The sequence below is a fragment of the Bos taurus genome, chromosome 1 (genome assembly GCF_002263795.3).
Source record: "Bos taurus isolate L1 Dominette 01449 registration number 42190680 breed Hereford chromosome 1, ARS-UCD2.0, whole genome shotgun sequence".
Lineage (NCBI taxonomy): Eukaryota > Metazoa > Chordata > Mammalia > Artiodactyla > Bovidae > Bos > Bos taurus.
In genome coordinates, this window is record NC_037328.1 from 83043950 (window position 1) to 83071361 (window position 27412).

Sequence of the window (27412 nt, forward strand, 5' to 3'; positions counted from 1 at the left end):
AGTGGTCTGACAGAATGTGGTCCACTGGAGAAGGGAATGGCAAACCACTTCAGTATTCTTGCCTTGAGAACCCCATGAACAGTATGCAAAGGCAAAATGATAGGATACTGAAAGAGAAACTCCCCAGGTTGGTAGGTGCCCAATATGCTACTGGAGATCAGTGGAGAAATAACTCCAGAAACAATGAAGGGATGGAGCCAAAGCAAAAACAGTACCTAGCTGTGGATATGACTGGTGATAGAAGCAAGGTCCGATGCTGTAAAGAGCAATATTGCATAGGTACCTGGAATGTCAGGTCCATGAGTCAAGGCAAATTGTAAGTGGTCAAACAAGAGATGGCAAGAGTGAATGTTGACATTCTAGGAATCAGAGAACTGAAATGGACTGGAATGGGTGAATTTAACTCAGATGACCATTATATCTACTACTGTGGGCAGGAATCCCTCAGAAGAAATGGAGTGGCCATCATGGTCAACAAAAGAGTCCGAAATGCAGTACTTGGATGCAATCTCAAAAACGACAGAATTCTCTCTGTTCGTTTCAAGGCAAACCATTCAATATCACAGTAATCCAAGGCTATGCCCCAACCAGTAACGCTGAAGAAGCTGAAGTTGAACGGTTCTATGAAGACCTACAAGACCTTTTAGAACTAACACCCAAAAAAGATGTCCTTTTCATTATAGGGGACTGGAATGCAAAAGTAGGAAGTCAAGAAACACCTGGAGTAACAGGCAAATTTGGCCTTGGAATACGGAATGAAGCAGGGCAAAGACTAACAGAGTTTTGCCAAGAAAATGCACTGGTCATAACAAATACCCTCTTCCAACAACACAAGAGAAGACTGTATACATGGACATCACCAGATGGTCAACACCAAAATCAGACTGATTATATTCTTTGCAGCCAAAGATGGAGAAGCTCTATACAGTCAGCAAAAACAAGACCAGGAGCTGACTGTGGCTCAGACCATGAACTCCTTATTGCCAAATTCAGACTGAAATTGAAGAAAGTAGGGAAAACCACTAGACCATTCAGGTATGACCTAAATCAAATCCCTTATGATTATACAGTGGAAGTGAGAAATAGATTTAAGGGCCTAGATCTAATAGATAGAGTGCCTGATGAACTATGGAATGAGGTTCGTGACATTGTACAGGAGACAGGGATCAAGACCATCCCCATGGAAAAGAAATGCAAAAGCAAAATGGCTGTCTGGGGAGGCCTTACAAATAGCTGTGAAAAGAAGAGAAGCGAAAAGCAAAGGAGAAAAGGAAAGATATAAACATCTGAATGCAGAGTTCCAAAGAATAGCAAGAAGAGATAAGAAAGCCTTCTTCAGTGATCAGTGCAAAGAAATAGAGGAAAACAACAGAATGGGAAAGACTAGGGATCTCTTCAAGAAAATCAGAGATACCAAAGGAACATTTCATGTAAAGATGAGCTCAATAAAGGACAGAAATGGTATGGACCTAACAGAAGCAGAAGATATTAAGAAGAGGTGGCAAGAATACACAGAAGAACTGTACAAAAAAGATGTTCACAACCCAGATAATCACGATGGTGTGATCACTGACCTAGAGCCAGACATCCTGGAATGTGAAGTCAAGTGGGCTTTAGAAAGCATCACTACGAACAAAGCTAGTGGAGGTGATGGAATTCCAGTTGAGCTATTCCAAATCCTGAAAGATGATGCTATGAAAGTGCTGCACTCAATATGCCAGCAAATTTGGACAACTCAGCAGTAGTCACAGGACTGGAAAAGGTCAGTTTTCATTCCAATCCCAAAGAAAGGCAATGCCAAAGAATGCTCAAACTACTGCACAATCGCACTCATCTCACACGCTAGTAAAGTAATGCTCAAAATTCTCCAAGCCAGGCTTCAGCAATATGTGAACCATGAACTTCCTGATGTTCAAGCTGGTTTTAGAAAAGGCAGAGGAACCAGAGACCAAATTGCCAACATCCGCTGGATCATGGAAAAAGCAAGAGAGTTCCAGAAAAACATCTCTTTCTGCTTTATTGACTATGCCAAAGCCTTTGACTGTGTGGATCACAATAAACTGTGGAAAATTCTGAAAGAGATGGGAATACCAGACCACCTGATCTGCCTCTTGAGAAATGTGTATGCAGATCAGGAAGCAACAGTTAGAACTGGACATGGAACAACAGACTGGTTCCAAATAGGAAAAGGAGTACATCAAGGCTGTATATTGTCACCCTGCTTATTTAACTTATATGCAGAGTACATAATGAGAAACGCTGGACTGGAAGAAACACAAGCTGGAATCAAGATTGCCGGGAGAAATATCAATAACCTCAGAAATGCAGATGACACCACCCTTATGGCAGAAAGTGAAGAGGAACTCAAAAGCCTCTTGATGAAAGTGAAAGTGGAGAGTGAAAAAGTTGGCTTAAAGCTCAACATTCAGAAAACGAAGATCATGGCATCCGGTCCCACCACTTCATGGGAAATAGATGGGGAAACAGTGGAAACAGTGTCAGACTTTATTTTTCTTGGCTCCAAAATCACTACAGATGGTGACTGCAGCCATGAAATTAAAAGGCGCTTACTCCTTGGAAGGAAAGTTATGACCAACCTAGATAGCATATTCAAAAGCAGAGACATTACTTTGCCAACAAAGGTCCATCTAGTCAAGGCTATGGTTTTTCCTGTGTTCATGTATGGATGTGAGAGTTGGACTGTGAAGAAGGCTGAGCGCTGAAGAATTGATGCTTTTGAACTGTGGTGTTGGAGAAGACTCTTGAGAGTCCCTTGGACTGCAAGGAGATCCAACCAGTCCATTCTGAAGGAGATCAGCCCTGGGATTTCTTTGGAAGGAATGATGCTAAAGCTGAAACTCCAGTACTTTGGCCACCTCATGTGAAGAGTTGACTCATTGGAAAAGACTCTGATGCTGGGAGGGATTGGGGGCAAGAGGAGAAGGGGACGACAGAGGATGAGATGGCTGGATGGCATCACTGACTCGATGGACGTGAGTCTGAGTGAACTCCGGGAGTTGGTGATGGACAGGGAGGCCTGGCGTGCTGCGATTCATGGGGTCGCAAAGAGTCAGACACGACTGAGAGACTGATCTGAAAGGGCAAATTACAGCTCTTTTTTTGCCACTGTAAACAGTGAAGCCATATGTTATGAGAACAGCCTTATCTTGTGATCAAGAATAATCTTTGAGATTATTTTTGATTAAAAGGGAGGAGATTATAGAAAAAATTGTACTTCAATGAAAAGCTAATGTTTTGGGTAACTGTTTCCAGTTTTCTGATTCTAGCCGTGTCCATTGCCTTTGAATTATAGCTCATATTAACTTGCAGGCCACTGAGTAATTGTTCTTTACAGCATTGGATTTTACTTTCACCACCAGATCCATCCACAGCTGAGCATCATTTCCACTTTGGCCCAGTCACTTCATTCTTTCTGGAGCTATTAGTAATTGTCTTCCACTCTTCCCCAGTAGCACATTGGACACCTTCTGACCTGGCAGGTTCATCTTCCAGTGTTATATATTTTTTCCTTATCATACTGTTCATGGGTTCTTGCTGCGAAAATACTGGAGTGGTTGCCATTCCCTCCTCCAGTGGACCACATTTTGTCTGAACTCTCCACTATGACCCGTCCGTCTTGCTCAAAATCCTTCAAGTTAGGCTTCAGCAGTATGTGAACCAAGAACTTCCAGATGTACAAGCTGGATTTAGAAAAGGCAGAGGAACCAGAGATCAAATTGCCAACTTTCATTGGATCATAGAGAAAGCAGGGGAATTCCAGAAAAACATCTACTTCTGCTTCATTGACTATGCTAAAACCTTTGACTGTATGGATCACAACAAACTGTGGAAAATTCTTTAAAAAATGGTAATACCAGACCACTTTACCTGTCTCCTGAGAAAACTGTATGCAGATCAAGAAGCAACAGTTAGAACCAGACATGGAACAATGGACTGGTTTAAAATTGGGGAAGGAGTACAACAAGGCTGTATATTGGTCACCCTGTTGATTTAACTTATATGTAGAGTACATCATGTGAAATGTTGGGCTGGATGGATCACAAGCTGGAATCAAGATTGCTGGGAGAAATATCAACAACCTCAGATATGCAGATGATATCACCCTATTGGCAGAAAGTGAAGAGGAACTAAAGAGCTTCTTGATGAGGGTGAAAGAGGAGACTGAAAAAGCTGGCTTAAAATTCAACATTCAAAAAAAGAAAATCGTAGTATTTGGTCCCATCACTTCATGGCAAATATATGGGAAAAAAGTGGAAACAGTGACAGATTTTATTTTCCTGGGCTCCAAAATCACCGTGGACAGTAACTACAGCTATGAAATTAAAAGACGTTTGCTCCTTGGAAGAAAAACTATGACCAACTTAGACAGTGTAGTAAGAAGCAGAGACATCACTTTGCCAACAAAGGTCCGTCTAGTCAAAGCTGTGGTTTTTCCAGTAGCCAAGTAAAGATATGAGAGTTGGACCATAAAGAAGACTGAGCACTGAACAATTGATGCTTTCAAATTGTGGTTCTGGAGAAGACTCTTGAGAATTCCTTGGACAGCAAGGAGATCAAACCAGTTAATCCTAAAGGAAATCAACCCTGAATATTCACTGGAAGGACTGATGCTGAAGCTGAAGTTCCAATACCTTGGCCACATGATACAAAGAGCCATCTTATTGGAAAAGACCCTGATGCTGGGAAAGATTGAGGGCAGGAGGAGAAGGGGGTGACAGAGGGTGATATGGTTGGATGGCATCAACTACTCAATGGATATGAATCTGAGCAAACTCCAGGAAATAGTGAAGGACAGGGAAGCCTGGCATGCTGCAGGCCATGGGGTTGCAAAGAGTTAGACACAACTTAGTGACTGAACAGCAACTGAAGAATATTGTCAAAGACAAGATCAAATAATTAAGAAGACTGATTTTATTCAGGCTATTTTAATAGGGAGATCACCTAGATCCATGGATCAGAATACCTTGGCCAGGTGGTTTAACTTAGACTTTTTTATAGAGAGAAGTAGACACATTACTAAGATCATGGCATCTGGTCCCATCACTTCATGGCAAATAGTTGGGGAAAGAGTGGAAACAGTGTCAGACTTTATTTTTGGGGGCTCCAAAATCACTGCAGATGGTGATTGCAGCCATGAAATTAAAAGACGCTTACTCCTTGGAAGGAAAGTTATGACCAACCTAGATAGCACATTCAAAAGCAGAAACATTACTTTGCCAACAAAGGTCTGTCTAGTCAAGGCTATGGTTTTTCCAGTAGTCATGTATGGATGTGAGAGTTGGACTGTGAAGAAAGCTGAATGCCAAAGAATTGATGCTTTTGAACTGTGGTATTGGAGAAGACTCTTGAGAGTCCCTTGGACTGCAAGGAGATCCAACCAGTCCATCTTAAAGGAGATCAGTCCTGGGTGTTCTTTGGAAGGAATGATGCTAAAGCTGAAACTCCAATACTTTGGCCACCTCATGCGAAGAGTTGACTCATTGGAAAAGACTCTGATGCTGGGAGGAGAAGGGGACGACAGAGGATGAGATGGCTGGATGGCATCACTGACTCGATGGACGTGAGTCTGAGTGAACTCCGGGAGTTGGTGATGGACAGGGAGGCCTGGCGTGCTGCAATTCATGGGGTCGCAGAGTCGGACACGACTGAGCGACTGAACTGAACTGAACTGAACTGAGACATATTACAGATGAAAATTTACAGCTGAGGTTGTTTTATAATCAGGAAAGTCTCAGTCAGTTGAACAGGAAATGTTTACCTCTGTGTCTAGCTCGTTTCACGGGGATAAACAGTGCTAATCTCAGTTAATCATTTATGTGAGAAACAGCTAGTAGTTGGAGGCTCTGTTCCTGGCCTTGTTAGGGTCTGGGCTCACAGGTAAACAACGGAGTCATGAGAAAGAGTGGGCAGGGGGAATGGTGGTTCTTTGTAGTTAGCCATTTCCTGGAATACAAAGGGTAGGGAGCTTTCAGAAAGCAAAAGATTGGTAGGTAGTCTTCTTAGCCATTGTTGTTTTCTCAGAACACAGGCTGAGGTAAAGTTCAACGTTGTCAAAATGCAAACTGTGTCTCATCCTATAGAGTTCCAGTGGAATTCTGTCTCTCTCTTGTGGAAAAATTGCCTTTATTTGCAATTCAGTATCTTTTCTCCATACAGATTTGTGCTTCTTGACTTTTGAATCAGTTATAACATCTGCCTGGTTCTTTCATATCATATGAGTCCTATCAATTCTTTTTTAAAAATTTATTTTTACTGAGGTAACATTGATTTATAACGTTTCATGTGTACAACATTATATTTCTACTTCTGTATACTCTACCACAAAAAGTTTAATTTCCATCTGCCACCATAGAGTTGATCCCTTTACCCATTTTGCCCTCCCTTCCCCTCAATCCCTTCCCTTCTGGTAACCACTACTCTGTTTTCTGTATCTACATGTTTGTTTTTATTTAATTTGGTTTCTTCATTTATTTTGGTTTTCTATTTATTTTTAATATTCCAAATATGAGTGAAATCATCTAGTATTTTTTCTTTCTCTATCTGACTTATTTCACTTAACATAATACCCTCAAGTTTTCTTCATATTGTCACAATGGCAAGATTTCATCTTTTTATGGCTGAGTAATATTCCTATTATATGTGTATATATATATATACATATTATATATATACCACATTATTATATATACCATATTATATATATACCATATTATGTATATACCACATTTCCTTATCCATTCATCTACTGATGGGCACTTAGGTTGCTTTCATACCTTGGCTATTGTAAATATGCCATAATAAACATAAAGGAGCATATATCTTTTCAAATCGGTGTTTTTTGTAGTCCTTGAATAAATATCCAGAAGAGGGGTAACTGGATCATAGTGTAGTTCTAGTCTTAATTTTTTGAGAAATCCTCCATGCTATATTCCACAGTGGCTGTACCAGTTTACATTCCCACCAATTATATCCCAGGGTATAAGTTTTCCCTCCTCCACATCCTCACCAACACTTATTTCTTGTCTGTTGGATAATAGCCAATCTAGCAGGCATGAGGTGATACCTCACTGTGTTTTTAATTTGCATTTCCCTAATATTAGTCATGCTGAACATCTTTTCATGTGCCTGTTGACTATCTGTATGTTTTTTTTTTTTGAAAAAAATGTCTATTCAGCTCCTCTGCTCATTTTTTAATTGAGCTGTTTTGGTTTTCTATGTTGAGTTGTCCAAGTCCTTATAACCATTTGCAAATATCTTCTCTCATTCTGTAAGTTGTTTTTTGTTTTATTGATGGTTTCCTTTGCTGTGCAAAAGCTTTCTAATTTGATACAATTCCATTTGTTTATTTTTTGCTTTTGTTTCCCTTGCCTGAGGGGACACATCTAGAAAAATATTGTTAACACTGATGTCAAAGAGCTTATTGCCTAGGTTTTCTTTTAGAGAGTTTTATGGTTTCAGGTCTTTCACATAAGACTTTAATCTATTGTGAGGTAGTTTTTGTGTATAGTGTGAAATAGTGGTCTGGTTTCACTTTTTTTTTTAGCATGTGACTGTCTAATTTTCCCAGCACCAGTAATTGAAGAGACTATCCTTTCTCCATTGTATATTCTTTTCTCCTTTGTTGCAAATTGTTCACATATGGATGGGTTTATTTCTGGGCTCTCAATTCTATTCTATTGATCTATGTGTTCCACACTCCCCCACCCCCAATACCATGCTGTTTTGCCAATACCATGTTGCCAATACCGTTACTATAGTTTGTAATATAGTTTGAAATCAGAGGGTGTGATACCTCCAGCATTGTTCTTTTTCTCTTGGGATTACTTTGGCTATTCGGGGCCTTGTGTGGTTCCATTTAATTTTAGAAAAGCATTTGTTTATTTCTGTGAAAAATGTCCTTGGTGTTTTGATAAAGATTGCACTGAGTCTGTAGATTGGTTTAGGTAATATGAACATTTTGACAATGTTAGTTTTTTCCAGTCCATGAGCATGGAATATCTTTCCATTTCTTCGTGTCTTCCTTAATTTCTTTCAACACAATGTCTTATAGTTCAGGGTATAGGTCTTTTACCTCTTGGGTTAAAGTTATTCCTAGGTATTTTATTCTTTTTGTTGCAATTGTAAATGAGATTGTTTCCTTAATTTCTCTTTCTACTAGTTGATTGTTAGTGTATAGAAGTACAATAGATTTGGGGGTTTTTTTTGGCCATGCTATACAGCCAGGCTTAGTTCCTATACTGGCTTAGTTCCTCAGCCAGGGGTCAAACCCATGCTCCCTGCATTGCAAGCATTGTCTTAACTGCTGGACCATCAGAGAAGTCCCAGAAATGCAGTAGATTTTTGTATATTGGTTTTGTATCCTGCAATTTTACTATATTTGTTTATTGTTTCTAAAGTTTTTTTTTTGATAGAGTCTTTAGGGTTTTCTATTTATAAAACTGTGTCATCAGAAAATAGTGACAGTTTTACCTTTTCCTTTCCAGTTCTAATGCTTTTTATTTCTTTTTCTTGCCTAATTGCTCTGGCTAAGACTTGCAGTACTATGTTGAATGAGTGGCAAGAGTGGGCAACCTTGTCTTGTTCCTGATGTTACAGGGATAGCTTTCAATTTTTCACCATTGAGTGTAATACCAGCTGTGAGTTTGTCATATGTGGGGTTTATTATGTTGAGGTACATCCCTTCTATATGCCTTTTATTGAGAGTTTTTTTGGTCATAAATGGGTGTACAATCATGTTAAGTGCTTCTCCTGCATTTATTGAGATGATTGTATGGTTTTTATCCTTCCTTCTGTTAATGTGATATATCATGTTGATCACTTTGCAAATGTTGAACCATTCTTTTCATTCCTGATCATGATGTATAATCCTTTTAATATATTGTTGTATTTGGTTTGATAATATTTTGTTGAGGTATTTTGCATCTATGTTCATAATATATAGTGGCTTATAATTTTTATCTTTTTGTGTTGTCTTTGGCTGGTTTTGGTGTCAGGGTGATTTTGGCCTTGTAAAAGGAATTAGGAAGCATTCTCTCCTTTAAATTTTCTTGGAAGAGTTTGAAAAGCATGGGTAGTAAATATTTTAATGTTTGGTAGAATAACTTGTGAAGCTATCTGGTCCTGGTCTTTTGTTTTTTGAGAGCTTTGTTTTTAAATTTTTGCATAAATATTTATTATGCATCTCACAAAGACAGACCTCCTTTTGACATAGTCACAATACTAACAATACTCCTGTAATATCCTAAAATATATAAGTAGTGTTCACAATTCCCTGATAGATCAGTTTTTAAAATTAATTTATTTTAAAATTGAAGGATAATTGCTTTACAGAATTATGTTGTTTTCTGTCAAACCTCAACATGAATCAGCCATAGGTGTACATATATGCCCTCCCTTTTGAACCTCCCTCCCATCTCCCTCCCCATCCCACCCCTGTAGGTTGATACAGAGCCCCTGTTTGAGTTTCCTGAGAGATACAGCAAATTCCCCTTAGCTATCTATTTTATATATGGTAACATTTCCATGTTACTCTTTCCATACATATCACCCTCTCCTCCCCTCTCCCCATGTTCTTAAGTCTATTCTCTATGTCTGTTTCTGCATTTCTATCCTGAAAATAAATTCTTCAGTACCATTTTTCTAGATTCTGTATATATGCATTGTGAAAGTCTCATAGTCATGTCCGACTCTTTGTGACCCCATGGACTACACAGTCCATGGAATTCTCAAGGCCAGATTACTGGAGCAGGTAGACTTTCCCTTCTCCAGGGCATCTTCCCAACCTAGGGATTGAACACAGGTCTCCCGCATTGCAGGCGGATGCTTTACCAGCTGAGCCACAAGCGAAGCCCATATATGCATTAGTATATGATATTTACGTTTCTCTTTCTGACTTACTTCACTCTGTATAATAGGCTCTAGGTTCATCCATCTCACTAGAACTGACTCAAATGCATTCCTTTTTACGGCTGAGTAATATTACATTGTGTATATGTACTACAACTTCTTTATCCATTTATCTGCCAATGGACATCTAGGTTGCTTCCATGTAGTAGGTATTGTAAACAGTGCTGCAGTGAACAATGGGATACATGTGTCTTTTTCAATTTTGGTTTCCTCAGGGTATATGCCTAGGAGTGGGATTGCTGGGTCATATGGTGGTTTTATTCCTAGTTTTTTAAGAAATCGCCATACTGGCTTCCATAGTGGCAGTAAGAATTTACATTCCCACCAACAGTGCAAGAGCATTCACTTTTCTCCACACTCTCTCCAGCATTTATTGTTCATAGGCTTTTTGAAGATGGCCATTCTGACTGGTGTGAGGTGATATCTCATTGTAATTTTTATTTGCATTTCTCTAATATTGAGCAAGGTTGAGCATCTTTTCATGAGTTTGTTAGCCATCTCTATGTCTTCTTTGGAGAAATGCCTGTTTAGGTCTTTTTCCCACTTTTTGATTGGGTTGTTTGTTTTTCTGGTATTGAGTTGTATGAGCTGCTTGTATATTTTGGAAATTAATCCTTTGTCAGTTGTTTCATTTGCTATTATTTTCTCCCATTCTGAAGATTGTCTTTTCATCTTGCTTATAGTTTCCTTTGCTGTGCGAAAGCTTTTAAGTTTAATCAGGTCCCACTTGTTTACTTTTGTTTTTATTTCCATTACTCTAGGAAGTGGGTCATGGAGCATCTTGCTTTGATTTATGTCATCTAATGTTCTGCCTATGTTTTCCTCTAAGAGTTTTGTGTTTTGAGAGCTTTTTGATTATTGTTTCAACCTCTGTACTTGCTATCACTCTGTTCAGATTTTCCATTTCTTCGTGATTCAGTCTTGGAAGGTTGTACAATTCTAAGAATTTGTCCATTTCTTATAGGTTGTCCAATTTGTTGGCATATAGCTGTTCATAATATTCTCTTATAATCTTTTGTATTTCTGTGGTATCTGTTGTTATTTCTCCTGTTTCATTTCTGATTTTATTTTGAGGACCTTCTCTCTTTTTTCCCTTAGTGAATCTAGCAAAAATTTTGACAGTTTTATTTATCTTTTTGAAGAACCAGCTCTTAGTTTCATTGATCTTTTCTATTGTCTTTAAAATCTCTATTTCATTTATTTCTTCTCTGATCTTTATTATTTTCTTCATTCCACTGACTTTGGGCTTATTTGTTCTTCTTTTTCTTTTAGATATAAAGTTAAATTTTTTGTTTTAGAGTGTTCTTATTTCTTGAGGTAGATTTGTACTGATATAAACTTCCCTCTTAGTACTGCTTTTGCTGTATCCCATAGGTTTTGGTGTATTGAATTTTCATGTCTTCTGGTAATTTTTTTATTTTTCCTTTGATTTCTTCATTAACTCATGGTTGTTCAGTATCAAGTTGTTCAGTCTCCACATATTTGGAATTATTTTCCAGTTTTCTTCTTATAGTTGATTTCTAGTTTCATACTGTTGTGATTGGGAAATATGATTGATATGATTTCAGTCTTCTTAAATTTATTGAGACTTGTGTTTCAACATATGATCTGTCCTTGAGAAAGTTCCAGATGTACTTGAGAAGAATATGTATTATGTTGTATTGGATAGAATACGCTATACAAATCTTTATTAAAACAGTTTGGTCTAAGGTTTCACTTAAGGCCATTATATCCTTGTTGACTTTCTGTGTGGATGACCTATCCAAGTCCTCTACAGTTACTGTGTTGCTGTCGATTCCTTCCTTTAGGTCTGTTAATTGTTTTATATACTTTGATGTTCCCATGTTAGGTGCACATATAGTAATCACTGTTATGTCTTCTTGATGAATTTTACCCTTTATCATTATCATTTATCACTTCTTTCATTTTAAAAATACCTTATATATCTTTCCTCTTCCAATTGTTTCTAGAATTCTATCTTTGAACTCAGTAATTATCTTGTCCATTTCCATTGCTTTCTTATACATCCTTCATCTTGTTTATTGAGTTCTTTAGCTGCTTGGTTCTTTTTTTAGAGTTTTCATCTGTTTAATAAAGTATTCCTTCTGTTTATTAATTTTATTCCTGAGTTCATTAAACTACCTTTCTGAATTTTATTGTAGCTCATTGACTTTCTTCATGACAATTATTTTGAATTCTCTATCAGTTGGATTATTATTCTGTGCTTTAAGTTTGATATTCTTTTTGTGGTATAATGTTAATTGATTATTCGTAGCACCTGATAAACTATTCCTCTGCCTCTGCCTTTGAAGTAGTGGTAGATTAGAAGTTAGAGGCTCTTCTTTTTTTCTGGTAGGTGGTGCTATAGTACAAGTTTTTGGTTTTTCTTAACCTGGGCTACCTTTGGTTTTATTTGAGAGTCAATACTTGCTATCATCTCTGTAACAGATGTGGCTCTGTGCCTTCGTTGTAGCTTCTTATGCCCCTGGGGTCGTTGCTGCCTTGCTTCTGCCAGTGCTGCTGCCGTTGCACTGGGATGGTGGGCCCTTTCCTTGCCACTAATTTCCCCTGAGTCACAGGATCCACCCCATGGTGGGAGAGCTAGGATAACGGGGAGCCCAGATCACTCAGGCACTTCTGTTCTGGCTGGTGTGAAGGTTCATAGGCTCCACTGCGAGTCTTGGGGGAGGAGCCGAGAATATGGATGCCTCAGTGTCAGGAAGGATGGGGCCCCAGGCCCCACCGCTGCTGCCGCCCAGGTGTCTGTGGCCACTGGAGCTGCTAGAGTTGTGTGTTGCCTCCCCTGCTGCTGCCATGCCCTCTAGTGCTGTGGATTCAGCTGCCATGGCTAGAGGGCCAGGATTGCAGCCACCAATTCTGCTGTTCCTACAGTTCTCCTTCCTTGATGTGTACCAGTCTACTCTCTTTTAGATACAGATGTTTGAAATTCTGTGGCATCCTGGTGTGTTGGGCAGAGGTAACTTTGTTGAATTTTGGATATCTTACTGTAGATTGAAGGGGAGAGACAAAGAGAGATTTTTTTTTTTTAATTTATTTTTGGTTGTGCTGGGTCTTCATTGCTGCACGCAGGTGGTCTCTAATCACAGCAAGTGGGGGCTTCTCTTCACTGTAGTGTACAGGCTTCTCATTGCAGTGGCTTCTCTTGTTGTGAAGCACAGGCTTTAGGCATGAGGCTTCAATAGTTGCGGTACTTGGGCTCAGTAGCTGTGGCTCTTCGACCGTAGAGTAAGAGGTCTTCAGTAGTTGTGGTACAAGGGCTTAGTTGCTTCATGGCACTGTGATCTTCCTGGACCAGGTATTGAACTTGTGTCCCTGCACTGGCAGCAGATTCTTATCCACTGTACCACCAGGGAAGTCTCACAAAAGAAGCTTTTGACTTCACCATTTTGCTGACATCACCCAGTCAATTCTTTAATATGTATCCCTTTTTATATTTGTACAACAGTCAAAATTTTGCCTTTTTTTCTGAAAATTATCTTTACACAGTATAATCCCTAGAGTTTCTTTCAGATTTCATCAGTTATACACATGTTCATTTGTTTGTGTGAACAAGCTAGCTTCCGAGGGTTCCAGTAGGAAGGAAGGAAATCATGAGAGCTTTGGAAAGTCTAAAGTCTGATGTTGGCCACAGTGAAGACTGATACCCTGAGTTAAGAGTTATCAGAGCAAAATGGGATAAATCTTTTGGTGGGGATCATTCTGGATTCAGAGTCTAATGCTTAGTTTTTCATGTTCAAGAATTACTGTATCTGCTTTCCTTGGCTATTACCTGGATGTGTTAAAACATAGGATTAAGAGTTAGACAAAATTGGATTAAAAATGGTTCTACTGCTTACTAGCTATATGATTCTGGGGAAGGATCTTATTCTTTTTCTACCTAGATGTGTGTGCTGTGTGCTAAGTAGTGTCCGACTCTTTGTGACCCTATGGATCATAACCCACCAGGCTCCTCTGTCCAAGGGATTCTCCAGGTAAGAATACTGGAGTGGGTTGCCATGCCCTCCTCCAGGGGGATCTTCCTGACCCAGGTGGGGATCAACCCCGAGTCTCTTATATCAACCTGCATTGGCTGTCAGTTTCTTTACTAGTAATGCCACCTGGGAAGATATCTAATGCTAATATCTGCCTCATAGTATTGTTGTGAGAATCAAATGAGATAATGACTGTAATGGGCTTGGCATATAGAAAATATAGTTGACCTTTGAACAACATAGGAATTAGGGCACCCACCCTCTGCATAGTTGAAAAATCTGCTTATAACATAGTGGGACTTCCATGTCCGTGGTTCCTCCTTATCTGCGGTTCTGCATCTGTGGATTCAACCAACTCCAGGTTCAACCAACCTGCAGTACTGTGTAGTACTGCAGAATTTACTATTGAAAAGATTCTGAGGACTTCCCTGGTGGTACAGTGGCTAAGACTCCACACTCCCAATGCAGGGGGCCTGGGTTCAATCCCTAGTCAGGGAACTAGATCCCACATGCTGCAACTAAAAATCTCTCATGCCACAGCTAAGATCCAGCACAGCCAAATAAATAAAAGAAAGAAAGAAAAGAATCTGTGTAAAAGTAGACCTTCTCAGTTCAAACCCATGCTGTTCAAGGGTCAAGTGTACTTAGTAAACGATGGCTATTATTGTTAAAATAACTTTTCTGTGTCCAAACCAAGGAAAGGCCTAAACTAACAATCTTTCATGAAAACTGCAAAAACCACTGTGTCTTTATTTTACTCTGGACCCATTAATAACTCAAACAAGCAGAGTTCTTGCTCAACAAGAACAAATGGAGTAATAGTTCATCGACTCATCAACTTCAACAGTAGATCAATGATGAAAATCACAGATGCATGTTAATTGATACCTGTTCGTTGTTTTCTTTGCAACTTTTATATTTCTTTTCATGTAAGAAATAATTTACGATTTATAAGACTGTTCATAAAAATGATTTTATAGATCAGCAAAAACCCAACAATGTGTCCAAATTCTTGTCAGGAAAATATGGGTAATGTAGGTATGATCTTCTGACATATCTTAGAGTCACTAATGGTATCAGAGGGGTCAGTAGGGTCCCCACTGGAGGGCTACCGGTAAGAGACTCCTGAAGGGCTGACAAATCCAAGAACTTCTTTCAGGTTTTCCTTTCAGCTTTGCGTTAAAACCCACTTCAGTATTCTTACCTGGGAAATCCCAAGGACAGAGGAGCCTGGTGGACTACAGTCCATGGGGTCACAAAGAGTGGGACATGACTTAGCAACTAAACAGCAGCTGCAAGGACTTGCTAATACAGGATTGCTAAAATGAGGCATTTGTAAACTAAAATTTGCGCATTACTCAAGTGTCCTCAGGATTCAAGTTAGGCACTCTACTAAGATCCTGTATTCCCTGGGAAAGTTTAAAAGCTCCTGCCTGCAAGCAGACACCCTCATGTCAGAGTTCTCTCAGTTTCTAGGGGTTTTTGTTATCAATGCATTAGCAGCATTGACCTGAGGTGGTTGAGCTGCTATAATTGCTTTCTGATAATGATCTGATAGCTTTGTTTCATAATCATCTATTCAGTGTCATGTGAATTGTTTGATTTTCTCCTTCAATATGTTTGATGCATGCTGCTACTGCTAAGTCACTTCAGTCGTGTCCGACTCTGTGCGACCCCACAGATGGCAGCCCACCAGGCTCTCCCATTCCTGGGATTCTCCAGGCAAGAACACTGGAGTGGGTTGCCATTTCCTTCTCCAATGCATGGAAGTGAAAAGTGAAAGTGAAGTCGCTCAGTCGTGTCTGACTCTTAGCGACCCCATGGACTGCAGCCTACCAGGCTCCTCCGTCCATGGAATTTTCCAGGCAGGAGTACTGGAGTGGGGTGCCATTGCCTTCTCCGATGTTTGATGCATATTTGCATCAAAAATAGTTTTAGCAATCCCGTGTTAACAAGGCCTTGCTGCTGCTGCTGTTTATTGCCTATTTTAAAGTGTATAGGGCATTGTTTAATTAAAAAGACTCATGTAAACTCATATTCTCTTATATAGTATAAACAAATCCATATGTAATTATAGCAGTAAGTTTGCTGCAACTTTTAATTTTGTTCCTTTTCCATTCTATGGTTATCACCAGTTCTTTTTTGAGTGAGGCATTATGCATGGATGAGTAAAATAGATTCCATGATCAAAACCATTTGAAATACACTGTTCTAAATTCTTTGAGGAGATTGTTAATGCTCACCCTCACAATCCTTAAACATTGTACAATAGTAGCAAAGTAACCAACATGGGACTCTCCCTCCAATTTCTCACCTTGCTCATCCAAAGGTCCTGGCTACGTTCATCTACTTCCATAAATGTAGAGCCTGTTTATTATGCTACATCCTAACCTCTCCTGAGGAATCTATCAGGATGATATCCCAGGACACATCTCATCATTATCTCATCATTCATTTCTTGGCTGGCACAAATGTCATTTTCTCAGAGAGGCTTTCCTTGAATATTCTGCTTATCTATTCTATTCCTCTGTCCTGTTACCCTGTTTATTTTCTTTAGGACAGTTATCAGTATGTCATATCATCAGTGTCCTCCTGTCTTTTGAGTCTTCTCCTGTCTGTCTTATTCATTGCCATATCCCCAGCACCTAAAAAATATCTAGAATATAAGGAAGCACTAAGTAAACTAAAGATTGGTAAATAATGAATGAGTTCTTTACTCATTCATTTCACAATGCTGTTCTGGCGAGCAGATGACTAGAAGGTCCATAGAGGCAGAAGCTCTCATTTAATCCTGATGGCATGTTGCATGTATTGGAGGTCTACCTGCCAGCCAACCAATGGGGATTATCAGCTACCCCAGCCCAGTATTTTCTTCTTCAGTTGCAGCAATTGAAGCAGGGCTGCTCTTCTTCATTGCATCCCCCAACCTCTTCCATCTCAATGGGAGAGAGTCCAAGGCTCTGGAAACTTGTCTTAGGTGTAATGTTTGAATCCCCTTCTCCTATCAAAGAGCCCTAGCTGGTCTGGCTGTGAGGATTTCATATAATTAGAAATGGTGAAATCTGTGTGTGAGCTGAAGCTGTGAATGATGTCAACATATGGGAAGCATGTAGAGCTGATAGATGGGTAGGGAGCTGAGGTCTCTGAGCCCCTGGTGAGTCATCCAAAGGTCAAGGAGGGCCACGGGAAGACATTGATGAATGTTGAGTATATGTATCTGGGAATCAGAGAGTCTGGGAGATGACAGTGGGGAACAGTGGAATGAGAGAATAAGCTGGAAGTGGTGAGCAAAGAGAATTTTGTGGTGGGGTTATTTATTTTTTGGTGTTGTTTAGTGCCTCTGTTGAGATATAATTTACATACCATTAAATTCACCTACTTGAAGCACACAATTCACTGGTTTTTAGCTTATTTGCAGAGTCATGCAATCGTCACCACTATCTAATTTTAGGGATTCATGTCGATGTATGGCAAAACCAATACAATATTGTAAAGTAATTAGCCTCCAATTAAAATAAATAAATTTATATTAAAAAAAGAATATATTTTTTTTTACCATCCCCCAAAGGAAGCCTGTACTCATTAACAGCCACTCCTCTTTCATCTACCCCTTTCCCCACTAAGTCCTAGGCAACCACTAATCTACTTTCTGCCTCTAGGGATTAGCATATTCTGGATATTTCATATAAATAGGATTATATGATATATGATCTTTTGTGACTGGTTTTCCTTTAACTTAGCATGTTTTCAAGGTTCGTCTATGTTGTAGCCTGTATCATGTGCTTCATTTCTTTTTATGGCCAAATAATATTCCATTGTATGGATATATAACTTCTTATTTATCCATTCTTTAGTTGATAGACACTTAGGTTGTTTCTACTTTTTGGCTATTATGAATAATGTCACTGTGAACATTTGAGTACAAGTTTTTGTGTGGACAAATGTTTTCATTTCTCCTGGGTATATATCTAGGGATGGAATTGCTAGATCATGTAGTAATTCTGTGTTAAACACGTTGAGGAGCCGCTGAACTGTTTGCCAAAGTCTGTACTATTTGCATTCTACTGGAACTTTTTCTGACTAGTGGTTTTATGAGTTTGTTCTGGACACTCGAGCCACCTGAGTACCACCAAAATGAGTATGTTGGGATTCTGCTTGGATCGCACTATTTAACTTCTGCTGCACAAACCTCTGGATCCCATGAGGCCCATTTGCTATGCTGCTAAGTCACTTCAGTTGTGTTCAACTCTTTTGGACCCTGTGGAACATAGCCCACCAGGCTCCTCTGTCTATGGGATTCTTTAGGCAAGAATACTGAAGTGGGTTACCATTTCCTACTCCAGGGGATCTTCCCAACCTAGGGATTGAACCCACGTCTCTTAGGTCTCCTGCATTGGCAGGTGGATTCTTTACCACTAGAGCTACCTGGGAAGCCCAAATTTTGGGACACAATCCTTTTCCAAAGTTAAGAACCCATCTTCTCATTGACTTTTCTTTTTCTGGCCATGACACACAGCATGCAGGATTTTAGTTCCCCAACCAGGGATCAAACCTGTGCCCCCTGCAGTGGAAGCACAGCACTCTAACCACTGGACTGCCAAGGAATTCCCCTGATCATTTGTTACGATTTTACCTAAATGTAACCCCAGAGGTGTATTGTGACCAGGCAGTCCTGTCAGGCCTCATGTCTCCATCTGTTCTTGTATTCTATTCATTGCTTTCTCCACACAAAGCTTTCCTAATGTCTAGCCCAGTAGTTTCAGCTCTAGCTGCACGTTAGAATCTCCTGGGAAGTTTTCAAACATACCAAAACCCATGCCAAAGCTTCTGATTTAGTTGGTCTAGGGTGAAGACTGGGTTGTAGGATTATTTGGAAATTTCCTCAGATGATTCTGATATGCAGCCAGGATTGAGAACCATTGCTCCAGCTAGAAGAGTCCTTTCTCCTCTGAACTCTATAGCAGTTTTTTTTTTTTTTCTCTTATCTCCTGTTTGCTGCTTTGCACATGCGGTGTATCTTAGTTCCCCAACCAGGGCCCTAGCAGTGAGAGCACTGAGTCCTAACCACTGGATCACCAGGGAATTACTGCAGTTTCTCTCTAATGGTGCTCAACAAAACTTTAATAACGTGTTCTACAAGTTATTTACACATGTATTTTATTTCTCCAGCTGTGCCACAAGCTTTTTGAGGACAGATATTGTGCTTCATTCTTCAGATTTCCAACAGGGTTCAGTTCAGTTCAGTTGCTCAGTCATGTCCAACTCTTTGCAATCCCATGGACTGCAGCACTTCAGACTTCCCTGTCCATCACCAACTCCCAGAGCTCGCTCAAACTCATGTCCATTGAGTCGGTGATGCCATCCAACCACCTCATCCTCTGTCGTCCCCTTCTCCTGCCTTCAATCTTTCCCAGCATCAGGGTCTTTTCCAATGAGTCAGCTCTTCTAACAGGATTACCCAAGGACATTTGTTTATCCCCTCACCTGGGCTCAGTAAACATTCATTAAGCACAGACCTATCCCTGAAAAAAGAACTAAAAATAGCAAGAACTGCATGACCTTGAGTAAGTTATATAGCCTCTGACCTCTCAGAAAAGACTGGGTTACAGCCAGTTTGGAAAAGACTGGTCCTCCACTGGCATTATCATGGAACAATGCACAGGAGCCAGCCTGTCAGGAAGTTATCTGAGGTCTTCCTTGACCGCCCTCCTAAACTTGCAGCTTCCTCCCTGCATTGCCCATTCTGCTTTGCTTTTTCTCCTTGGCACTCAGCACATACTCTGTGTTTCACTTCTCTTCTTTACTGTCAGTCTCCACCCACCCGCAATGTAAGCTCCCTGTGGATAGAGATTTTTGCCAGCCTGGTTCACTTCTGTATCTTCAGAATTCAGAATAGTACCTCGCAGATAGTAGATGCTCAATAAATATTTGTTAAAATAATAAATAAGCATTTTAGCCTATTTTTAAAAAAAGGTTTAATCCCTGACCTCTACTCCAGCAACATGAATGACTTTTTGGTAAATATTTGTAGTCTTTACTATAAAGCCTTTCTTTTCCAGTAAAAATTATATTTCTAGCATAAACATGTATATTCTGAATTGTGTTTTGGAAATATAATGCCATTTCTGAGAGCATCGACAGTGGTTCTGTTTAAGCCCAGGGAGGGTTGGAGCAGGGATCATGGGCACATTTTTGGGACTGTTGTGTGTGGACTGGAGCAAAGGAACAGTGTCTGGGATGGTTAGTGGAAGCCAAGGAAACCTAAACACTGGGTGTTCTTGCACCATTAGAACTCTGCTCCTAGGTGTTCCAGAGGACAAGGATCGTGGTGACAGAGGTGGCCAAGAAGAGCAGGTAGATGCGGAAGAGCAGGTTGTCCATCATGTGGCCGAATTGCACCCACAGGTCAGCGAGCTGGGCTCTTGTCAATCCTGTGCCCCCATTCAGTTCTGCCTCTTTGGGTCCCAACTCCTTCCCTCCCAGTTTTCCTGGCTCCTTCAGTCCTATGGGGAGGACAGAGATATAGCCATGAAATGGGAGGGAGACAGGATTAGAGAAATGGGAGACTGGGAAGTTGGGCCAGTGTAGACAGGGTGAGCAGTGTAGACAGGGTGAGCAGTGTAGACTTCTCTTACCAGACAGGTGGGTGGATATGAGGCCCAGGCTTGTATTTTCTTTCTGGGGCACAGCAGGGCAACATGTCCTTGGACTGGCGTGGCGTAGAAGCAGGGAGTGGAGCCAGCGAGGCATGGGTGGGGGCTGGGTGGTGGCCAGGTGCAGCAGGTAGGTGATAAAGATGGTCTCCAGGAGGCTGAGCACCATCAGGGACAGACACAGGGCAAAGTAGACACCTGGGTGGCAGGAAGGAGCACACTCGGGTGAGTCAGGGCCAGAAGGACCACCAAGCCCCCCTTTCTTCTGTCTCACACCTCAAGGCTTTTTAAAGATGACTGCACCTTAACTGCCTCAGCAGATCTAGCCAGTTCACTCGCCTACCCTGCCTATGTTGTTTTTCATTTTTCATTTCCCAACTGAGAGGTAGGGGACATACTAAAGAGGGAGGTGCCAGTGGCAGGAAGTAAGTCACTGATATTGAGCAGGAAGACGTTGTAGCCCAACAGGAGTGTCATCTTGAATGGGGCACGGTTCTCGTTTTCTGCTGGCAGGTAGAAGCTGAGGGCGTCAATGGCGACTAGAAAGCTACTGGGCACCAGGAGGTTTATAACGTAGAGGGTGGGCCTGCGCCTGATGGCCACCTGGTGGGGAGGGGAGAGCAGAGAACCAGGTGAAGTTAGAACTGGATGTTCTAACTGAAGTTAGAAACCAAGGGATGAGTCCAGTCCCTTCCTTTCTTTCTTTTCTTTTTTTTGGTCTATACCATACAGCCTATTGGATCTTAGTTCCATGACCAGGGATCAAGCCTGCACCCCCTGCATTGGAAGTGCAGAGTTCCAACCACTGGATCACCTGGAAGTCCCACTCCTTCCTTTCTTGATGTTCTCACTCCAACAATAGCTGTTTTTGGGAGGAGCAGCTTTTGTGTGACAAATAGGACTCCCCCATACCCACTGAAGAAAACCTAGGCCAGGGATGATAGGTTCAGAGATGGGGGTTGCTTTGGGGACTTGGGAGAGAGAAAGGCTGTGAGAGTTATGGTGCCTAGGGACTTTTTGGTCTTAGGGCAAATGGTGAAAGGCTCTGAGACTTAGAAGGGTCTGATGAGGAAGCTATGGGGGATGGAGAGTCATGCTGGAATCTCTGGCCTTACATAGAACATGATCTGGTCAAAAAGACTGGTGCCCACAGACATCTTCGGGGTGGCCTTGTTGATGCCCAGGAGCTCCCACTCTCCTTTTGTGCGGCCACGGTCACGTGAGTCATCCATTATCTCCCACACTTCCTTGTCCATGCCCAGCAACATTCTTTCCTCTGCCGGGGAGACAAACACTCAGTTCACATCTGCTCAGCACCTGCTCTATGCTGGGATTGCAGAGATGATTCGATGACTGTTTTAGTTACTTTTTCAGCTAGTCCTGTAGTGTGACTTCCTTGCTGCCCAGTTGCCTCCTTTCAGTTTTGGGATTTTTCAGGAAGTCTCTAAAATTCAACTTCTCCCCACCATCTACATACCCGCAACTAGAAAATATTCCACTATCCCCTTTTATACATAAAAAAAATGACTTGGCCCCTGAGTGTTTTTTTGTTGCCCCACTGGTTGATCTCATTTTATTCAGTGCAACTCACCTGTATAGAGGAAAGAGCTAAAGGTGAGGGTGCAGTTCTGCTGGTCAAATGGGAAGTAGAAGATGTCCAGGTTACAGATGCTGGTCACCCTCATCGGTTTGTTATATACAACATGACCATCATTAGACACATATGCAGAGAGGCCATCCGGGGTCTGATCCACATCCATGCTAAGTGGCAAAAGTGGGGGCAGGCATCTGTTTTAAGTTTTGCTCTTAAGGCAAGGTTTCCCAATGCTGCTGCTCCGCCATCTTTTTTTTTTTAATTTATTTAAATTGGAGGCTAATTACTTTACAGTATTTTAGTGTTTTTTTTTTTTTTTGCCATACATTGACATGAATCCACCATGAGTATACATATGTTCCCCATCCTGAGCCCCCCTCCCACCTCCCTCCCCATCCCATCCCTCTGGGTCATCCCAGTGCTCCGGCCCTGAGCACCCTGTCTCATGCATCAAACCTGGACTGGCAATTCGTTTCACATATGATAATATACATGTTTCAATGCTATTCTTCCAAATGATCCCACCCTCACCTTCTCCCAGAGTCCAAAAGACTGTTCTATACATCTGTGTCTCTTTTACTGTCTCACATATAGGGTTATCATTACCATCTTTCTAAATTCCATATATATGCGTTAGTATACTGTATTGGTGTTTTTCTTTCTGGCTTACTTCACTCTGTATAATAGGCTCCAGTTTCATCCACTTCCTTAGAACTGATTCAAATGTATTCTTTTTAACAGCTGAGTAATATTCCATTGTGTATATGTACCACCAGCTTTCTTATCCATTCGTCTGCTGATGGACATCTAGGTTGCTTCCATGTCCTGGCTATTATAAACAGTGCTGCGATGAACATGGGGGTACATGTATCTCTTTCAATTCTGGTTTCCTCGGTGTGTATGCCCAGCAATGGGGTTGCTGGGTCATATGGCAGTTCTATTTCCAGTTTTTTAAGGAATCTCCACACTGTTCTCCATAGTGGCTGTACTAGTTTGCATTCCCACCAACAGTGTAAGAGGGTTCCCTTTTCTCCACATCCTCACCAGCATTTATTTCTTGTAGACTTTTTGATAGCAGCCATTCTGACTGGTGTGAAATGGTACCTCATTGTGGTTTTGATTTGCATTTCTCTGATAATGAGTGATGTTGAGCCTCTTTTCATGTGTTTGTTAGCCATTTGTATGTCTTCTTTGGAGAAATATCTGTTTAGTTCTTTGGCCCATTTTTTGATTGGGTCGTTTATTTTTCTGGAGTTGAGCTACAGGGGTTGCTTGTATATTTTTGAGATTAATTCTTTGTCAGTTGCTTCATTTGCTATTATTTTCTCCCATTCTGAAGGCTGTCTTTTCACCTTGCTTATGGTTTCCTTCATTGTGCAAAAGCTTTTAAGTTTAATTAGGTCCCGTTTGTTTATTTTTGCTTTTATTTCCATTACTCTGGGAGGTGGGTCATAGAGGATCTTGCTGTGATTTATGTTGGAGAGTGTTTTGCTTATGTTTTCCTCTAGGAGTTTTATAGTTTCTGGTCTTACATTTAGATCTTTAATCCATTTTGAATTTATTTTTGTGTATGGTGTTAGAAAGTGTTCTAGTTTCATTCTTTTACAAGTGGTTGACCAGTTTTCCCAGCACCACTTGTTAAAGAGATTGTCTTATTTCCATTGTATATTTTTGCCTCCTTTGTCAAAGATAAGGTGTTGATAGGTGTGTGGATTTCTCTCTGGGCTTTCTATTTTGTTCCATTGATTTATATTTCTGCCTTTGTGCCAGTACCATACTGTCTTGATGATCCGCTGTCTTTTCTGCCCACCGTTTTCTCATTTCTAGGGGAAAAGTTGATGAGCTGTGACTGTGTTCCTCTCTGAAATAAGTTTTCAGTGGCCCCGCTGCATGGGTTTGCCCTGCACTGCCCTGGCCTGCTCCTTGCAGAAGAGTCTTCCCCCAGCTTTTCCCGGCCCTGATACTCACGATTCTACGATGAAGATGTCTGGGAGCCACAGGTTCTCAGCTGTGATGGCGAGTTTTTTTATATCACCACATTCTTCTGGGTCCCAGCTGATAAATGGGTGATTCCAGCTCTAGGACACAGGGCACAGAGAGATGATTATGGCTCAGACCTGAAGCTAGTTTATATCAGCATTTGCTGCCCTTGAGTCCCTTAAAATATACATACATATGTCTGTATTTTTCCTAATTGTATGTACTATGGGCATATGATAAAACTTCAACAACTCCAGAAAGATATAATATACAAAATAACTTTTTCCCTCCTTAATTCACTCTGACTCAGTTCATCTCCTCAACTCAGTCCCATTATTAACAGTTTTTTATACATCATTCTAGAAAAAATATATATTCCAGCATTCGTTTTTATTTACCTGGACTCCTACTGTGCACATTGTTATAACAGTTGCTTTTTAATTTTTTTTTAGCCACATTTCCTTTTAAACTCTGATTCCTCTTCTCTCTCTGGTGATAATGTCCCTCTTTTCTAGTTTACAAAGTCTTATTGGCTTTTCTCTTCCTGCTCACAGGAAATCTTAAGCTGGGTGCTGGATACGTTTGAGCCTTGAAGCTTACTTAGGGGTTTCCAACTATACTGCCCTTTTTCTTCCTGTTTTTTCCATCTGAATTTCAAAGTTGATTGGCAGCCCAGAAAGCTATTTGTCACCAGCAATGGCCCCATTCTGGTTGTATTTCCTTGGGCGCTGTCAGTTTTAACAAATGTGATTTTTGCAAAAAAAGCCAGAAAAGCAGGCAAGGAGAAAGAGAGAAAAAAGCTGGGATTACGTACCAACTTTAACCACAGAAATGATGTCAGCAGCTGAAGTTGTGCATCCTGTTTAAAAAAAAAAAAATCCCCATTCAGGATCATTAGCTATGGAATCAGGTCCTAGTCTACCTCTTCCCTTTGTTTCCTAAGTGGCCCCATGTTCAGTTTTTCAATTACAAGTCTCGAAAGATAGTTCAGAAAAATTAAGGTTGCACAGAAACTGTAAGGAGAAAAAACAGCATGGGAGCCCATTGGGAATATGTGTTTTTTTTGTTTTTTTTTTTTTAAATGGAATATTCCTATAAGGGCAGGATTCAAGGACAATGTTCCCTGACAAAATGTCACTGCAGCATTCCCTGTCATGTCTCTCAACCCCAGAGGATGAACATCTAACTTGTACAAAATCCATTCAGGAAGTTCATTGCTTACCACTGGACAGCTATAATGTTGGACTGACAAGGTAGAGTTCTTGTTTTCTATTAGCAACCTATAGAAAAATATAGCAGTCAAAACTTACCACTTCCAGGATGGCAGACAGGGTGAAAGAGATGTTGATACGAGTAGGGATGCTAAAATTGGTGACTGGACGGAAGTCCTTCTTGTTAAATACAGACTGGAAGACAGTGGGGTCTACCCCCTGCTGGTCAAAGCCTGAGCAATTGATGGTGAAAGTGTTTGCCCTCCCTGTAGAGAATAGAGACCCTGTGAGATGGAAATAGGGCTTTTGTGTTTTCCTAAGTGAGAGGAGTGCCAGGGCTGGAACCTGAGAGCCTCCCTGCAGAGAAAGAAATGTGGACATGGGGTGGTCATGTGAACCACACCCCCCGCGCCCCCCCCCCGGGCTCCCCGTACCACCCCCCACCCCGCCCCGCTTCTTGGGACAAGAGTCCCAGAGGCCAAGTTCTTCCTGCCAGGGCTGAAGAGGATGGGCTGGTGTGGTAGGCAAATGGTGGAAGTTGATGTGGTGAGCTGAGTCAGAGCACAGCCCTTTCTTCCTGTGCTTTTAGTCCCATATAAAGCCTACCCAAATCCCTATGCAAACTGCCTCTCTGGGGAGGCCTCTTCCTTCCATAGTGGTGACCCTAAAGTTTTGGCCTTTGTCTGACCATACTTTTCTTCTCTCCAGCTCTATTATGATTCTTCCTTGTAGATGCTGAACAAAATTCCTCTAAAATTTTGTTTCTCAATGTTCCTTTCCCACTTTCATGTTTTCTCATTTCCTGAAAGGAAAAATTTAGAGACAAACATCTGTGTGATGTCAAACATGTGGAAACTTAAGGAATGTGGTATTCAATGTGAATTTATTGACTACCTACAATGTCCTGTACCCTGTGACATTCTCAAACTCAGTGATTTCCTCTAAGATCTATGGGTGGCATTTTCATCGTCACCATCTTGATAAGATCTCATTGATCATCCACCATGTGGCTGGTGGAGCTATATGATGAAATCTTAAAGTCCTTCTGCCCACCTCCCCTGCACCCCAACCCCAGGTAACTGTGGTTATTCCTGTAGCTAAGCCCAGCCTTTTCTTTCCCACGTCTCTTTTACATCTCCCCATTCCAATTATCTCATGAGGTACATCTCCAAACTAAGGAGAAACATATCTGGGGGGAAGCAAACACTGTCCTTTTCCTCCATATCACCTCTCTACCACATCTGCCAAAGCGAGGTGGGAAAGGAGTTATGTTATTGTCAGAAGGACCCAGACTACCCTGTTCATAGTTACTAATCTGGTAGAAGGACAAGTTGAACATTATTAATATAAAGGAGTGGAATCAGAGAGGCGGTAAAATGGAACAACAGATGATTTAGTAGATGCCTATGCAGGCAAATGAGACGGGAGCTGTGTGTTCTGATTAGTGAAATAGGTTTTTCATCTGTTTCCCAAAGGAAACCAAACCATAAATATTAAAGAGAAAAGAAATGTTTAACCCAACTCCTTTGGGTGCTTTCTAGTTCTGGGGAATGAGAGGGTTTCTGGAATTTTCCCAGAACAGTATTCCCCTCTTTCCCTGTTCTTGTCTCATCTTACCTTGAAGCACAAGGCTGGCACTGAGGCAGAGGAAGAATCCCCCTGTAGTGGACCACCACCCTTCCATCCTCCTCTTCTGGATTCTTCTCTGGGGATTCGCCAGGAACCCCAAACCCTGGAACTTAAAAGAGCCCAGACCACACCTTGATTCCTGGTTTTAAATGCTGCTCATGACAGCTGACCCCTCCCTAGTGAGAGGCTGTGGCCAGAGAGGTCACAGCAGAGTGTCCTGCTTTGCCCCTGTCCAAGTATGCCTTCTGAGCTCTAGGCAGAGAGAAAATTGGGCCAAGACTAGGGGAGAAGTATCTGTTTAGCATCTTTGTCTAGATAAGTGGTCTCATATTTGAGTTACAAGGACCTTTCAGGAAAACTGGGGGACTTGGGAGATGGGGCAGGTGAGGTCATTAATAAAGGTATCATCAAGTCCTTCTGGAAAGA

The 27412-nt window shown here is 41.1% G+C and overlaps 1 protein-coding gene across 2 annotated transcripts; it reads right to left on the reverse strand.

The window, feature by feature from the left end:
• Positions 1-20088: 20088 nt before the first annotated feature.
• On the reverse strand, positions 20089-27041 carry HTR3C (5-hydroxytryptamine (serotonin) receptor 3C, ionotropic). 2 transcript variants are annotated; one of them, NM_001192508.1, is made up of 9 exons: positions 26975-27041; positions 25457-25623; positions 24961-25005; positions 24135-24244; positions 22164-22333; positions 21688-21848; positions 20971-21175; positions 20555-20770; positions 20220-20422 (listed from the first exon to the last, which is right to left on the reverse strand). In NM_001192508.1, the coding sequence occupies exons 1-9, from the start codon at positions 27039-27041 to the stop codon at positions 20220-20222; spliced, it is 1344 nt and encodes a 447-aa protein (NP_001179437.1). The 2 variants fall into 2 exon arrangements, with proteins under 2 accessions (XP_059740531.1, NP_001179437.1); XM_059884548.1 differs by lacking the exon at positions 26975-27041 and having other exon boundaries at positions 20089-20422; positions 25457-25781.
• Between the last annotated feature and the right edge of the window lie 371 nt (positions 27042-27412).

Coding starts and splice junctions, on each gene's coding strand:
- HTR3C (XM_059884548.1), bottom strand. CDS start 25,738: ATGTCCACATTTCTTTCTCTGCAGGGAGGCTCTCAGGTTCCAGCCCTG. Junction 24,245..24,960: donor CATTTCTGTGGTTAAAGTTG/GTACGTAATCCC, acceptor CCTGTGTCCTAG/AGCTGGAATCACCCATTTAT. Junction 21,849..22,163: donor TAGCTCTTTCCTCTATACAG/GTGAGTTGCACT, acceptor TCTCCCCGGCAG/AGGAAAGAATGTTGCTGGGC.